This window comes from Typha angustifolia, chromosome 15 (genome assembly GCF_048772165.1).
Source record: "Typha angustifolia cultivar Huaian chromosome 15, ASM4877216v1, whole genome shotgun sequence".
Taxonomy (NCBI): domain Eukaryota; kingdom Viridiplantae; phylum Streptophyta; class Magnoliopsida; order Poales; family Typhaceae; genus Typha; species Typha angustifolia.
Window position 1 is genome coordinate 14,836,601 of NC_133253.1, and position 17,238 is coordinate 14,853,838.

The 17,238-nt window shown below is 37.0% G+C and overlaps 1 protein-coding gene across 2 annotated transcripts; it reads right to left on the reverse strand.

Annotated features, from left to right (window-relative positions):
• Positions 1-1,617: 1,617 nt before the first annotated feature.
• LOC140778327 (uncharacterized) lies at positions 1,618-13,938 on the reverse strand. 2 transcript variants are annotated; one of them, XM_073122981.1, is made up of 6 exons: positions 13,732-13,938; positions 11,862-11,932; positions 11,722-11,801; positions 11,121-11,642; positions 10,938-11,028; positions 1,618-2,159 (listed from the first exon to the last, which is right to left on the reverse strand). In XM_073122981.1, the coding sequence occupies exons 1-6, from the start codon at positions 13,871-13,873 to the stop codon at positions 2,073-2,075; spliced, it is 993 nt and encodes a 330-aa protein (XP_072979082.1). In that variant the 5' UTR covers positions 13,874-13,938; the 3' UTR covers positions 1,618-2,072. The 2 variants fall into 2 exon arrangements, with proteins under 2 accessions (XP_072979082.1, XP_072979083.1); XM_073122982.1 differs by having other exon boundaries at positions 1,622-2,159; positions 11,722-11,792; positions 13,732-13,936.
• Between the last annotated feature and the right edge of the window lie 3,300 nt (positions 13,939-17,238).

A 17,238-nucleotide genomic window follows, 5' to 3' on the forward strand; every position in this document is an offset into this window, starting at 1 on the left:
GAAATACTATGTTTACATTCAGCTTTTAATATATGTTCATCTCTATGTAATGAACCAAAAAACACCATAATACAGAGGAATAAAATGGCCATTTGGTTCACGAAATGTTATATTCAAGTCGAAATTGTAAAAAGAAAAGCAATTTAAACGTTCGAGATATAACCAGATTTGAATAACAACCTAGCTAAGAAAAGAACCTGCTACAATCGAAGGTTTTGTGAGGTAAATTTTAGGAGCAGATATAGCATGTTATAAGAGTTATAATTTGTTAAAAGGAGAAATCATGCAGTTTACATCCTATACAAACTACCAGTTCAGTGCAATAAGATGAATCTCACGACTATGTAATTTTCTTTAAGAAAGAAATTCAAGAAAAGAGACGAAAGAGATTCAACCTTGGCCATCAACTTAACTAACTAGCTTTCTCGGTCATGGCAGAACTTTGAATTCTCAGAATAAGACGTAAAGAAGGCTACACTAACTACTCTCTCTCATGACCGGTAGTTGTGCAGAGCTAAAAAATCTATAATTTGACTCACTAATAATAGTGTTGGTCTTGGTCATTAGAGTTCAAGGAATTACTAACATTCTTTGCCAGGAAGAACAAACCTCTCATATAACTCACCATTTATGAAGGCAACGATGCGGTCCATTTGATAATTTTCAAGATCACAAGTAGACAAGCAAGTAAAATTTTGACTATCACAACAAGCAGAAGGAGAATAGTTATCAAAGTAATCTATAATTAACTCAAATTTGTATTGTTGGATCTGTTTTGCCTTCCTCTACATCTTCCATGACAAACAATCTATAGGATACCATCTACCTAAGAGGCCCACCATCAATTAAGAAGGTTAAACTCATCTCCAAGGTTCATATGGCAGTCACGGCCAAATTCCTCATGTCAAATATCCTTAGATTCTTTTACTTGGTTTATTTTTCTTTCCTTTTTAACCACAAATTACTCCAATGTTAGGTATATTTATATAGACCACCTCCTATTCACTACCATTAGTTCATAGAAGATTTTCTCAATATTTGTTCCTTCTTTTTTGTAATAAAATGCCCTGTAGGTGAACTTTTTTCCCTTCAAAGGTAATAAAAGAGGGGAGAGAGAGAGAGTACTCTAATCAAAAGAAACAAAAGAAAAGGAATATCCAGAGAATGTTTTTTATGAACTAATGGTAGCGATCAGGGAGTAATGTTTCGCAAATATACCTAAAAAGCAGTCAACTTGCAAGCACGCCAACAGAATATTTTCTGCAGGTTAAACTGTTATTAATGATATGAATGTAAAGAACCTTCTCTTTCTTTTCCTTAAGTGAACTGTAAGTCAAACTTCTCTCATTGGTAGCACGTCACTATTGCCAACTACAAGCTCCCTCTGAAACATTAGGCATTTCGATTTGCATCATATTGGTTCCCTTGTCTATTAGCAAATCAGAAGATGTAGCAGTTAAAGTAATATTAATTTCAGGATGAAGGACTACAAAGTACAAACCATTCAATGAACGTGGACCCACTAGTTCTGTCTGCAATAATGTGATCATACTAATGAACAAATATCATAGTCCCTAAAAGACATTGACATATGTAATCAATAACTCCAATATAGTCTATAATTTTCAAAGAGAAACAACTTTCATATGATTCACAACTTCAAATGACAGTCTAAAGCAAAATTAGCACATTGAAATTTGAAAACTAAAAAATATGCTGATTTACCAAGTCAGAATAATTTTTCATGTTTCAAGTTACAATTCTCCATGTCTGTTTGGATATATAATAGCTGGGAATGCCATATCCCTTTTAGTTAATATCTTAGCCCCATGCTTGTGTTGAAGTGTTCATAGCACAGTACTTCAAAAGTTATTCCAAACTACACTTCATGGAAAGCATGAAATTATTCCCTATATAGGGTGACTGGGTCAAGCTTAGTATAAAATAAAGAACAAATCAGATGTCTTATCTGGCTTTCAGCTGATTCAGTCGGATCCTTCAATGCACAATCATCAGTTCCATTTGCAGATGAAAGGCCAAGCTTCTTATCCAAGAAAATACATCTTCATTAGTCAAGCTCCGTATTTAGGTGCCTTCCAAAGCTTAAACGCCACCTCGTGCAAAAATCGGTCAGCAAGTATAGCGAGATTTCCCCCATGCTGTGATGAAACAAGAACTTGACTAAGTTATATGAAACCAGAATAAATAGAAAACAAATCATTTACACAACCAAATGTCATTTTCAGTTCAGGTTTATATTGGCATAGGTCTTTATATTAGGGTTTATGAATTTTCCCCTAAATAAAACATCTCTTTTTTTACCAGAAAAGAGATGAAATGAGATTCCATGGAATGACTGGATAGTGATTTATTGTGGTATCAGTTTAATGAACTATGGCATTGCAGTTTTGCGTACATGTAAGATCTTGATATGTTTTGGACCTACTATGCCATGCTCAGTTCAGCTAACTCTCCTCTACTGTACAATCTTAAGCAATCAACCACAATCTTCACATAGTACCTATTGTCTCACTTCCTAAAGATCGCAACTGCAGATTTCGTTGGTCTTTAAACTAATGCTCTACAGTATTTTCCAGTCTCAGTTGCTTTTTGTTACCTCCAATATAAATTGACTAAACAATGTGCCTACCACCAAACCACTAATATTTGACTTGCTCGGTAAAGCAACTCCCACCAAAATTTATTCCAGGCTGTTCAGCTTTCATATAAACTAGAACTCATGACCTTGTCAAAAGCATTCTGTTAGTTCCATAATTAGCAATTCATGCAGCATCTGATCTCTTCCAATGTCATATATAATGTGAATTCAATGATAAGATTCATAACAAGAACATAAAGTAGCAAGTAAAGAAACAAAGAAAAGACCAAGGGGTCCCTCCATCCAACAGTTAATAAAATAAAGATTAGAACAAAGAAACAATCGTGAAATCCCTTCGTCCATAAATCAAATGAAATCAGACGAGGAGAGGATGGATATAGCTGGCCTCAAATAGTTGTGATTTTGGATTGAGATTTCTGATAGGTGCCAGGTATGTACCGGTCGGTACGGGTATATGCCAATCTCGTGCTGATGTGGAACTAATTTTTTTTTACTTTTGCTTATTTCTATCGATCATCATTAAATAATTTTAATATTATTCTTGTCTCGACAAATAAAGTCATTATCATCAATATGATTAAAGATTATTAATAATATTTAACGCAACATTCTCGTGTTATTTTTGTGCCAACAAATAAAATCTTTGATCCTTTTCGTAATTCTACATTCAACTAGATATTAGTTTAAATTACTAAAGTATTATCAATTAATATTTTGTGTTGAATGATATCAGGTGTTTAATCTGAAATGTTCAATCATTAATATAATTTTTAATAAATATATTTAATCATATTATGCATTGAATAATATTTATATCTGATTAATGCTATATATTTAATAGAATAGGTTTACATAAATAACCTAAAAATAAAATACTATAATGTAGGTTTTTAACTTTTAATACACATATTCAAACAAAAAAACTAAAGATTGATGTGCCGAAGACCAAAGTATTTTTTTAATATTCTAATTTTTTATTAAAAAATATATTAAATAAGTGCTAGTGGCACAGAAAGCCATGCCGACTAGCACGTTCCTTCGGCATGACCATTATTGTTCAAAATTAGTTACCCTTTGATCTTTTAAACAAGGATGGCACATGAATGAACTAAGTAATCAACTTTCCTGAGATGTCATTCCCTTTTCTATCGTATGTCCTCAAGCTTATTCTCTACTCAATGAGAGATCAAAATTTGAAAAATTCTATCTCCTATTATTACTGTGCTCCTATTGTAACTTCTTGATCTTCCTAGTCTCTTGTTAGGATCCATTGTTTCTTGCAAAGTGGCCATCGGTCAATAACTTATAAGGAAAATTTTGGTGCTTAATTTAGTTTTAAGTTTGAAGACGGGAACAGGATATTAATTCATATAAATCTAAGACAATATCATTCAGTTTGTTCCTCATTTATCTGTTCAACTTTTATGAGGGTATATATGTGTATGCATAATGATTGCCTACTTGTGAATCATTTGAGCTGTTACATGCTTTGCTTTAGCTGCTATTGCATTAAATGATTTTATTGGCCACATTACCACAATATATAACCAATAACTGATTCTTTTGTGCAGAAAACCATATAACTTTTTAAGGTGAGTTCGCATACAAAAGTTATGCAGATAAGCAAGAAATGGATCAAGCAGATCCAACTTGATCCAATTTGCAGGAAGCCTCACCCTAGGACTTTTGGCCAGACAAAAGGCCAACAATTGATTATGGTACATGGATAAATTTGAAAAAAGAAACTTAGATGAAGAGTTTAAGACGCACCAAAATGTGTTAAATTTGAAGGCCATGGAATTATTTCCCCAAAACTTATAGGTGGTCTTCACTTGGAAAACAACATTTCTAATTGCAAAAAAGTTAGTAGCTTGTCATTTATTGGCAAATAGCGTGATACAATTACATACTAAGCTTTTAAACAGTGGCATGATTTTAAGCAAAAGCTCTTTTTATAGATAAGAACTTGGCTTTGCTCATCTGATATTTCTACTTCTGCACCTTGGAAAGCACTTAAAATATACTTGTGAGCACATTAGCTCAAAAAGTGTATAGTTTATACACTCTTTCTTGTTCTTAAACATTCATAGGTCCTGGCCCAATAATCATTTACATACAGCACTAACCAGGAAGTATCATATGCAGTTCCAAAATATGACACTATCACCATGCCAAATCTTAGTTGATTTTCATCTAGTTCAAAGTTATCCTGCAATGCTTGCATGAAGAGGACCTTGAGAAGCTACTAAAAAGCCCCTTCGCTTTCTCTCCTAGCATGCATCTTTTAGATACACTAGTAGTCAAGTAATGATATAAGTGTTGTATGGCCTTCTTAACAGTGTATTAAAAGGTGGCCACAGGTTGTAGGTGCCAAGATAATCTAGCATTTTTAATATACAAAAAATAAAAAAAATTACATATGATATATATTATATATATTATAATTAATATAGCATATATAAAAATTTTAATAATAATTTACAACCATAGAAACAAAAAATCACAAATTAACTCTATATATATATATATATATGTGTGGAGCATGACAGCTTATTCCACCATTTCTCCTCTCTATATTGAGAAACACAATGCGTTAAAAAGAGAAGTGGTGGGTTCCCAAAGCAGAGGGAAAAAATGAGAAATGAATTCCTAAGGCATAAAGAGAGAAAAGTAGAAGTGAATGGAGAAGATGAGCCTTTACTCTTCACTTCTCAAGTGGACAATGGCGATAAGCTCGTGGCCTCTCCACTCTCACTCTCATAAGCTCTCTCTTGCCACCGCTTGCTGCCATCATCTGTTTGCCATTGCTCGGGAAACAATCGAAAGAGGAGAGATAAATTTAGGGCCATTTAGCCCGCCAAGCGACTTGTTGGCCTGCCAAGTGATTGTCACCTTCCCTGTTAGCAAAGTCAGTACATCACTCCACCAACGCTAGGGCTGTCAGGCTTGACGAGCAGCTCGGGCTCGGCTCGGGTGAAGCTCGAGTCCGGCTCGGCTCGATCAGAGCTGAGCCGAGCCCGAGCCATTATAATAGGCTCGAAATTAATATCGAGCCGAGCCTGAGCTGGAGCCGGCTCGCTCAGGCTCGGCTCGATAGGCTCGATAGCCTGAGTCCCTATGACTAAGGACATGTGGCATAAGGAAATATTGTCACGTGTCCCTCACTAACTCATTCTCACCCGTAACTACCCCAACATTCATCATCCTCACCTACCCCACCCTCACCTACCCTCACCTACCCCACCCTCATTAATTACTTCACCTTTCCCATCACATCACCTTCCCCATCATCAATTCCCCCACCCTCACCTTCACTCTCACCCTCATCCACCCGATCACCTTCACTCTTCCCTCCCCGTCGGTCTCCATCGGCAACGACGGCAAGCCACCACCACGGCGCCACACCTTCCTCTCCGTCGGCCTCCTCCAACTCCTCCTCCGTCGTTGGCCTTCTCCTCCTCCTCCTCCTTCGTCGGCCTCCTCCATCCGTCTCCGACTCCTTCGGCAAGCCGCTGTCCATGTCGCCACCGCCTCATCCTCTAATCAAGCTCGAGCTTTGCTCGGGCTCGGCTCGGGCTCGGTTAGGCTCAGCTCGAGCTCGGCTCGGGTTGAGCTGAGCCGAGCCTGAGCAACATTGTGAGGCTCGAAACTAATTTCGAGCCGAGCCTGAGCCAGAGCCGGCTCGCTCAGGCTCGGCTCGTTTACACCCCTAACCAACGCCACCTTAAATGCCTTTCAATACACTGCTTCTTAGAAGTGTGATTCATCTAAAAAATCAACTTTCTGACTTCATGGAAGCGTAATTGTCTTTGGAAAAGGTAGTTATATGATATATGGTGATTTAAATGAAAAACTTATCCAAAGATGTGGTGATACTTATGATTTATTATTACCTAAGTAATCGCGCAAGCTAATGTTGCAAAAGAAAATAATGATTGGTTGAAAAGGGGAGTATATAGTTAACCTAGATGAAAGAAAAAGGAATAAAAGAAGAAGAAAGGACAATACAAGATCTTTGTTGACTTAAGTTAATATGCTTACATTGATGCAATAAATCTGCAGTGAAGTTTGAAGGTCATACAATACGATTAAGTATAAAATAAGAATAAGCAAAACTTAGAACAAGAATAATCAACATACATGTTTTGATATCCAAGTGCTTAAACAGCTTATCAACTATATTTCATGTTAAACATACATGTATCAACCTATAAGGTATCTTAGTCTTGTAGATGCCATGTGATTTCAGTTTGCCTAAGCCCTACGAGGAAGCAGCTGATGCAAAGTGGTCAAGCAACCCTATCTAAGGTTATCAAAATAAACAAGCAGCTTGGGTTCAACTCAACTGAGGCTCGAGTTAGGTTCAAAATTAATTTTGATCTGACCCTAAGCCAAAGCTAGCTCGTAGGAGTGCTTATGGATCGGGTCAGGTCTGGCCCGAACAAAATAAAATCAGACTCGAGCTTGACAAGGTCTGGCCAGTTCATTCTTAAACTAGTATTAGACCGAGGGCTCAGGTCCAGTTCAAGTATTTTGACCCTATACAGCCCATGCCCTTGTTATTGAGCAGGCCAATTGTGAGCGAACAGGCATACCATGTCTAATTGAATATAAATATTAGAAAAAAATATTTTTATATAATAGTTTTCTAAAAGCCTAGAAATAATATTTTTATATAATTCAAAATTTTCTAAATGTTCTCACTTCCATAATTGTTTCCAATCTCGACCAAATTAGTCACAATCAAATTTTGTGATTGTTGTTAATGCTCTCTCATGAGCACAATAATCGAAACATATATTTGACGTTTAAGGAATATAAGCAATTAAATAAGATTTAAAGAATTTAAATGTAAATCTAATAGACATAAGTCAAACTAATTGCGAACGAACATAGCTCAACAGATGAGTCATTATCTATGGGCTTTATGGACGAACTAGGCACTATGGGCTCGGGCCGATTCAGGCTCGGGCCGATTCAGGCTTGGACATGGGTTGACCCCAAACTAGTCCAATAGACTTTTGGGTCAGGCTTGGGACGGGCTATGGCCTAATTTTATTAGGTTGGACATGGACGAGCTTTGGGTTCACGGGCTTTTTGAGCATCCCTACTAGCTCACTAAGACTCTGGTTGATAAACTCGAATTAATTCTATATATTAATAATATATTTATTGTGTATAATTTATGACCATTAGGTCTAAGATCCAATGGTTTATATCTCTCCTAGAATTAAAAGCAACTCCAATAGCCCACAACCAACCCAAGCCAACCTAAATTCAAAATTACCTCTATAGGTCCCAAATCCTCTCTCTTTCATTTCTCATCCTACCCCAAATCCACTCCTCTTTCATGACCCTATTGACTTTCTCCTCCTCTATGACTCTATTAGACTACTCCAACTCCACCACCATATAATGCAAGGTGTGTTGCAAGCAAGAGGACACCTAAGAGTTTTGCTTAGGGTGGTATGGATAGGGGCCTCATTGGTGAAGCTGTTTTGAGAGTTTATATAAGGAGAGCAACATGGTGGAGATCCGGCAATGTCAACGCTAGATATGGCATGGTTATTCGAGTTGGTTAAGTGATGGGTCTCGTTGGGCCAAATTTTTTGTGAATGCAAGTTTTTGTAGATGTATGTGAAGAAGATAGTGACTATGGTAGTTGGTTGGATTCATTTTGGGGGAAAAAAAGCTGAGGAAGTAACAATGGCTTTCTTGTACAAAGTTCATTCAAAGCTTGGCTTGGTTTGGGTAGAGCCAAGCTCAAAAATATTTTCGAGCCGAGCCTGAGCATAAGTCGACTCACTCAGGCTCAGCTCATTTACACCCCTACCCCATATCCATGGAAGCTAGTTTCGACCGATCCATGGCCAAAACTAGTCTAATGACTAGTTTCAACCTGGTATCAACTAGATCGATCCATACCCAATTAGTATCGGATCAAGATTAGCTGTATCCGAAACGGACCAAAACTCACTGAAACTGTAAGAGAGAAAGGGAGAAAGAGAGTGAGAGAGAAAGAGAAGGCAGAGTGCTCATCGGAGAGAGAGAAAGAGAGAGGAAATAAAAAAAATGGCATATTTGAGGTCGTCAAAGGTCGATAGAGCTGGATCTACGTTGGAAGAATTTGCTGGAACTATGTCGGAGAAGCATCGGCTTAGGAAAGAAAGGAAGTGGGAGAGGAAAAGTGAGAGTGCTAGGGGGGAGGGGGAGAGAGAGAGGAGGGAGTCGGAGAAGGAGAAGGAGAGGGAGAGGGTTTGGAGGGGGTTGGAAAGGAAGAATTTTGTGGGAGAGGGATTTTCTTTTAAAGAGAGAATTATAAGGAGAGGGTAGTGAGAGAGATTGTTGATAAGAGAGGGAGAGAGAGTTAGTGGGAGAGAAGATTAAGAATTCTTTTTATTTGGGTGAGGGAGAGAGAGATAGAGATTGAGAAAATATTAATTATATTCTTTTAAAACTTCATATTTGAATAATTTATATTTATATCATCTTATTATTTTTCTATATTTAATAATTATTGCCGATACGTATCTCTTTCGGATGGCCGATTAGGATTCTGATATTTTGAGCTTTGCCCCTATCCATGTATATGGCTACATATATACAGGTGCACGAACTACTTTTTAGAACACATCATTTTTTCTATCCTATATTCTTACATATTCGACATATTCAGAACATTTTTGACACACTAAACATTCACCTAATATTGATTGATAGGATATTTTAAAAAGGCAAAAAGTGGTTACAATATACACCCATTACTTTGGATTGACAGTTTAATGAGAACGGACAATAAGGAAAATATAATGATAGAACTAAAGAGACATGATTAAAGTGAATAATATCTTATGTCTTTCAACCATCGCAAAGCCCTTCTAATGGATATCCATGTGCCTTCTATGTCTACACTAGGTGCCGGAAGAAGAGCCAATTAGTGAAATCTCTTTCAATGGGTGATAAACTAAACCAATTCCAGGGTCATATTATAAGTTTGTACTGCCATCAGCCTCCTACAGCACCCATACATTTTGCCAGTTTCTCTAAATCTACTTTCCTTTGTCTTCTTTGCCAATTGACTTCTGTTCATACATCAACTTTAATTGAAGAGAAGAATATTGTAAGATACCTATAAGACCAGTGAAGCTTTATATTTCTAAATGTTGGGTAATTTGGTGATATATTCTGAATAGAAGTAACTAGAATGAGAAGGTTGAGATGGATACTTCGTGTTTTAGGGAAAACTATTATCTTTATGGCTAGTGTGGAATAGCATCGATGTGAGATCCAGATGTAGGGAGAAAAGAGATTACGTATATGTGCAACCATAAGAAGAAATGATTCACATTGAAAAGCAACACAAAGGTGGAGGACTAAAAAGACTTGGCTAGAGCTCACTAGAAGAGAGTTGAATTAAGATAAAGAAAAAGGACCATGTAACGAACCCTTTGCAGATGTCTTATAAATAACCATATGTCTGCTCTCATATGCACCCATCTATCTAGTTGTATATCTACCTTTAATCTGCTTTTACAATGCAGCTGACCACTTGCTTTTAAATTGTACTTGCACTTGATCTATTCCTACTTGTGTCTTTCTTATGGTTCTGCGTAAATTTACACTGGTATTAACTACTCTGAAATTCATGTGTCCACTTATTGTTTCATTCCACAAAGAGTACATGGATTTTGGTTGATATGTTACAAAAGTGACATACTTCATTTATCATAGTTGGAAGAGACAATCCGAGCACTGATCTTACACAAAGATATTATGCATTCTACAAAAATATGCAGCAAAACTCTCATCTTCATCAAAACTATTTTATAGGAATTTATATATAAGTTATCTTGTGATACAAGAAGAAGCAGATAATGGGATTACAGTCAAACACTTTGCATTAACAATGCTATTATCTATTAGAGGTTTCTTGGAGAAGCCTTTAATCTATCTCAAGGACAAGAATCTCCTAGCTTGCTTATTACCAAACTTCTCTATCTCTGGTATGGTTCATAAGAAAGGTTACACCATTCAGGACAGATCCTACAACCTTTGAATTAATAAGTGGTTTCTACAACTCGACAATTCCACAAATTGTGTTTTGAACAACCACAAACTGTTAATCATCATTTCAAGTAGAACTGCAGAAAAATCTCTTCTCTCACGTGACTAACAGCATGAAAATCTGAATAGTCATTAAAGATCATTCCAAGAAAAGGAACAGAAAACAAATTCAAACTAAAAGGAAACTATACTTGTTTTAGCGGTATCCAGTTCATCATTATACATGCATTACAACAGAACTTAAATTGCATACCTTTATAAATTCATCAAACGAAAATGTCTTGGCCATATCCCTGCGGGTTACTCCGTCTTGCCACTGAGCAAAAAGCATTGGATGATGATGCCTACATGATGTAAGTAAATCAACATGCAGGTAATATAATGGTGAATGGAACCAAATTTCTGAGACTGTTCCAGACCTTTTGTATTATCTTACCTGACGTCCTTCAAAGGATTTCCCCCTTTCATTGTGTAACTCTGAGGTGGGCGATACAAAGATAAGTCAGAATTTGTTTCTGTTGAAGAGTTTGAAATCAATGAGAACAGCTCGTCTGTCTCAGAAACAGTTCCATAACTTAAGATAATGGAGAGGTGTAGACGAGAAGCAATAGCCAATTCAGGCTGAGAAACTTGCACAATTCCACCTACTAATTTGTCCAGCCAGTCTACATCAGTTCTGCCAACTATAGTTCCTTTCTGACTTTTTGCTTTTTCCATAGTTATATGTAAGAACACTATATCAAACTCAAAATTTTCTAGAACATCCCCTCCTGAAAATCCTAAAAGCCTTAGTAACTCAGTTGCCATTTGTAATTCATCAGTGGTTCTCTGAAGCTCCTCAGAAGAATCAGATTTTTCAATCAAGCCATCAATTTTGAAAACACTGAAACCAAGGTTTGCTGCAAAAGATCTAACACCAGTGCAACTTGAAAATACAGCAGCTCTCAATCCCATAAACCTGAAGTTGAACAAATAACAACAAACTTAGTAAGAACCAACAAGCTTAAGATATCACAAATCCTTGCTATTTATTGCACCTTTCTGATATTCTCGGGATTGAAGATTCCTTTACACCAACAACAGCATTTGCTTGGGAATGCTGCTCAGTCTGAAACACCTAGATGTTAAAGGCAATCATAATTTGTTTCTTATCAAGAGACAAGAATAGGAATCTCACTGTTGCAGTATAGAAATCAAATGCATCCAGTAGCTGTGCTAATTCTCGAACTGCCCTATCATCTTCAGTTTCTGAAATTTAATCCAAACAAAATTTCACATAAGGAACACAATAGACAAAATAGATCTTATACGACTACAACTAACTTTTGTTGATTAGGTAGCTATTAAGAATGAAATGTGGATGCACAGATAAATACGTTACATGCTCCACTTAGCTGCCACAAATGAATTATAGAAAAAGCACCATTATGAAAAGTAAATGACATAATGTAACGCCTTAACGAACAAAGTCATATATTTTCTGATTATAAATAATTTTAGAGACACTTCACCATCTAAATTTATACCAGAAACATTCTAATAAATTTCCAGTGGTTATCTGAGCATGCCAGGAATCTTAGGATTAAACGCTGGTATATTTACTTATATTTTCTCTTAATGGTGCCAAAAAGAGGTCGTTTGGATATTGCCTTGTTGAAGATTTGGTTTGGCTTCTGACCCCTAAAAGGAAAAATATTTTGGCTGAAATGTATGGTTTTGATTGATAGTGGTTCAAAATCAAAGTCAAAACCAACACTCTTATTAGTTTTGGCCATAAACTCTAAATTCTGCCTTAGTTTTGAATAAATTTCAGCATGAACTATTCAGATTCAGTCAAAACTTCAAACAATGAGGGGCTCCAACCACCTGTATTGATAAAGGTGATCAGATATATTCACATGTATCACACGAAGAATTGTCGTGCCGGATGACACATCCCATATTGATGACATAGGCACCTGGCATGGGGAGTGTTGTCAATGGGACAACTCCATGCCAGATCATACTGAACGGCATGCCTGAGTGTCAATTCGTGTTGAGCCCATAGGATGTTACAGGTAACATACGTATAGTATCGAGCGGCTTACATTATGTGTTGCCTAAGACCCATTAAGTTAGCATCAACACATTTCCCAAATAGAGAGTGGGAGTTAGAGAAGAAGAAATTATCAAGAGTGATCTAAGAGGAATTTAAGATTTTTCTTCAAATCCTATCAGAAGGTAAATTTCCTTCCATTCTCTTAACTATTTTATTTGTTTTACACTTTAGAAATCAATTTGGGGTCCACACATGATAAATCTAGCTTAATATCTGAAGATCTATCATTTCTAAGAGTCATTCTACATAGATCTAGTATATTGTAAAAAGCAATCTTCAAAATGTAGGAATCAATGGGGAAATTTGATTTTCCCCCACAATTTGCCCCAAAATTTAAAAAATCTAATATTAGTATGTCAAATTCCATTCAAATTAGATCAAAGCTCCCAGCTCTATGCCATCAACCGTTTGACACTGGTAATTAGATTGTCTACGTGAAACTAGCACTATAATAAACACAATATATTACTTCCAAAATCAGAACTCCAAATTTCTCTATACTGAGTCCGCATTGATCGAGATCATGCTTAATTGTTTATAGCTTGTTCTATCTCATCATATTCTATCCACTCTGTTGTGGGATTGAATTTCCTAAGCATCCTATATGTCACTCGTACCCAAGGCGGAATGCATCAATAATCATCGAATAAGCAAGGAATTACCCATTAAGCCCATTCCCTCGGTCAATGCAACAATGTCCGATCTCCCAAAGCATTTGACGTGCCAAAAGGAGAATTTTTCAGAAGAAAAAAAAATCAGTTCTTGCCCAAAGATCAAATTTTGACCGCAGTTCCACGATCACCGCCGCACAAATCGTGATCTTTAGTATTTCCCACAATCTAAAAATTAGCTTTTCCCCAATCGAATAATAGAGCACACCAAAAAAAAAAAACAGAACAACAAAATAAAGCGAGGAGATGAAGGGAGAGAGAGAGAGAGAGATGCGCACCCTCGGGAGGAGGAGTTCTGAGGGAAAGGAAACCACAGGAGGCGCGAGAAGCGACGGAGTGGAGATTGGTGTGAGAAGGGGAGACGAGAGAAGCGTGGCCGTCGCCGTACACCACCAATGCTCGGCTTGGTCTGTCCGCCATCTTTCGCTTTCGCCTTCTATGAGATTATTCCTCACTTTTATTCTACTTCTATTCCGTAGGAGATGAATATAGGGGAAGTGATAAAGCAGTGATTTGTATGAAAAGCTCCTATTATTACCAGTTTTTTTTTTTCACTCATTTAGCCCCTCATTTAAGAAATAACTTTTTTGTCTTATTTTATAATACAACTTCTTATTTCATAATAATAACTAAATATTATAATAATATTATTCTAGACTATAAATATTATGTTACGAACAGACTCTATTTGATGCATAACAGTTCTAAACCAATTTAAGAACGTGACTTTCGAAGGGAATTGCAGAGGATCTAGCCCTTAGATCTTGTTAAATTTTGGATATATTGTCTCTTGAAGAAAGCATTCCAACAAACTAAAGATCACAGAGTTTGGATGGCTTGATCTTAAGATATCAGTCAAACAATGACTGAAGGTCGAATAAATCCTGATTTGTTAGTTCTTCAATGGCTAGATAGGTGCTACAGAGTGAATGATAAGTTACTGTAGAAGAGGGGGATTAGGAGTTAGAGAAAACCGACCAAAGACTTAGGCGATAAAAGGAAGGAGGTGAGAGAAGACGTCAATAACTAAAATAAGAAGGAAGAAGATAAGAGCAACAATATCGTTCCAATTATCAGATAAAGTACACTTAGGATTTTCTCCATATATTTATAGAAGCTCACCCTTTGTGAGTTAAACAACCAAATTAAAACCTCTTCCTCCTTCAACAAGTTGCCTCCTCCATCTCTTCTTCCTTTGGCAAGTTGTCGCAGCCACCATCGCAGCCACTGCCTCCATCTCCTCTTCCTTCGGCAAGCCGTCACCGTAGCCACCTCTTTTGGCAAGTCGCCGCAGCCGTCGCCTCCATCGACCTCCTCCTCTTTTGGCAAGTCGTCGTCGTCGCTGCCGCCTCTCCCAATCAAGCTTGAACTCAGGCTCGGGCTAGCTCAAACTTCGGCTCGGCTCAACTTGAGCTGAGCCGAGCCTGAACAACAAACTAGGCTCGAAATTGATTTCGATCCGAGCCTAAGCTAGATTCGGCTCGCTCAGGCTCGATTCGTTTACACCCCTAATTACCACCCCTATTTAGGAGGTGGTTGTAATTAATCAAAACTTCGAAATTTTAGGCCCAACCATATTCATATGTTTGGATATTTGAAATAGAGTAATGATTACTCTGATTTAGCCCCAAAAATACTAAAATTTTGGGGTAAAAACTACTACACTTCTCACCCATCCTATCCCTAACATCAGCAATTAACCCAACTCACCATCGCATCTCCCCGCATTGATGTCGCTCTCTGCCTCATCGACTCCTGTTTCCAATTGCTACTCCTACCACTATCTAATATTGATGAAGTTTGAATTGCTAAATGATATTCTTCATTTTGATTAGACATCCTAAGCCATTCACCCAATAGTTCTTCCCTAAATCCATACAGTTTTGTTGGGTTTTTCTAACATTCTGCTTGTGTGCAAGTATCCAGACATTTGTTCTATAAGGTCAAATAGTTCATCTTGCAATTGTCCAACTAGTTTTGATGCCAAACCGATGCATGACAGCTCTCTGGCTAACAAATTTATTCTATTTTATTTTGATAGCAACTCTTAACTCTCTAATGCTCTATCAATTTGGATGTAAATATCTTGGAGATTTGCTTTTATTATTTGTTCATAAGAGTAGAGGTTGAAACTTTGTTTACTGGATGCTTCCGTCTTCCTCTAATTGTAATGAATTAATCATTTCTTAAGAGCTTTCCATGAAGCTTTTTGCAATTGATACAATCCACTTAGCGATTACTCTGGCTTTTTAATAATAAAGCATCCAAATAGTCCCTTGGTATTTTCAAATAATAGATTGGGAGAAACTTTAATTCCAAATAGTTCCTTGGTATTTTCTAGCAAAGTCCAATGATTCACCTATCTAAATCACATATCCAAATAACATATTACCATCTTTCTTTCTTTTCTTTCTTTTGAATCAAACAATAATGCAAGTATTGCATGAGCTTGTCATTACTTTTTTCTTTTTACCTCACATTGCCCTTCTTTCTCCACTTGAGCACTCTGTTGTTAGGAAAGTATCTTTCCTTTCTAGTGGTTGGTTGACTCTTCTCTCCTTTTTCTTTTTTTTGATGAATGTCCATAGACGTTCGATATTCATTGAAGTTCAAGGTTACAATTAAATCTAGTGGGTGAATCAATCAGTAATCAAATTCTCGATTGCTAGACTGGCAAGATAGTAAGTCGCATGAGTGTTATCACTATTCGAAAAGCATATCCTTATATAGGATAGGAAATAAATTCATTATTGACATTTCCACACTATGCAGGAAACTGACCAACTGATTAGGTCTTCCTTCCCATTTAGAGCGTTAATAAGTGCATGACAATCAACGAATCACCAAATAAAGCTACCTCCTTGAAAGGTAGGCGCGAACTTAAGCCTTTTCAGAACTACTAGAGCCTCTCCTTCTAACAAGTTCCCACAATGATTTAAGAAAATGTATCGAGCAACATCCTCCCAACACAATAGATTGTCTAGAATAGGCCTTAGAAGAATCGAACCGTTAGTGAAGTCAACGTTCTCGTCCTTGCCATTACTATAGTCGTAGACCAATTATAACAAATAACCATCTACTGCATCCACAAATCACCACAATAATTTCTTACTGAGCGATCTCCATCAACTATTCAGCCTTCACTGCATCATTACCTCTACCCTACGGCCAGCTTTTATCACTTTTCGCATCATATCCTCATTCTTCGTTATATTCTACCATCATCTACATTAGCCTTAGTCATATTCTACCATCATCTATATTAGCCTTAGTTACCCATATACTATATCCAAAGCGTCTCATCTCCTAGCTAAGCTTTTTAATGACCCTTTCTTTAGTCCAACCACCATCCCACACCCTTTATAATCTCTGGATATCTCACATAAAGTCTCATCCATAGCAAACCACCAGATCAGCCTTATCGTACTCATCAACATGTGTCGATGTGAAACCCCCAATATTTGGTGCACACCGCTTCCAAAAATCCTTTAAGCAACCGATAACACCAAACTAAGCTTTGTGCACACCCTCCCTGGGTAGTGTGCATCCTATCCAAACAAATAACGATGGCTCTATTTGTTGTCTATGATTAATTTGATTGTGATCCTTGGGCAGAGTCACAGTAGCGTCAAATTCTTAATAACTATATCTTGGTTAAGGAAGTTGTCTCCTACCCCAATTCTTCCAAGAGCTATATTTGCTCTTTTATTCTCAAGACCAATCTAACCGAGCGTCAAATTGATAAAGTGGAACTTCATTAGTGATTGCTTCAAATTGCATGGTTT

What these genes read in the sequence shown, in the direction of transcription:
- LOC140778327 (XM_073122981.1), bottom strand. Translation starts at nt 13,873, where the DNA reads ATGGCGGACAGACCAAGCCGAGCATTGGTGGTGTACGGCGACGGCCAC. An exon ending in ATCCCGAGAATATCAGAAAG is followed by an intron (nt 11,643 to 11,721) that starts GTGCAATAAATA and finishes GTTCAACTTCAG; the next exon opens with GTTTATGGGATTGAGAGCTG. An exon ending in CGTTTGATGAATTTATAAAG is followed by an intron (nt 2,160 to 10,937) that starts GTATGCAATTTA and finishes GTTTCATCACAG; the next exon opens with CATGGGGGAAATCTCGCTAT.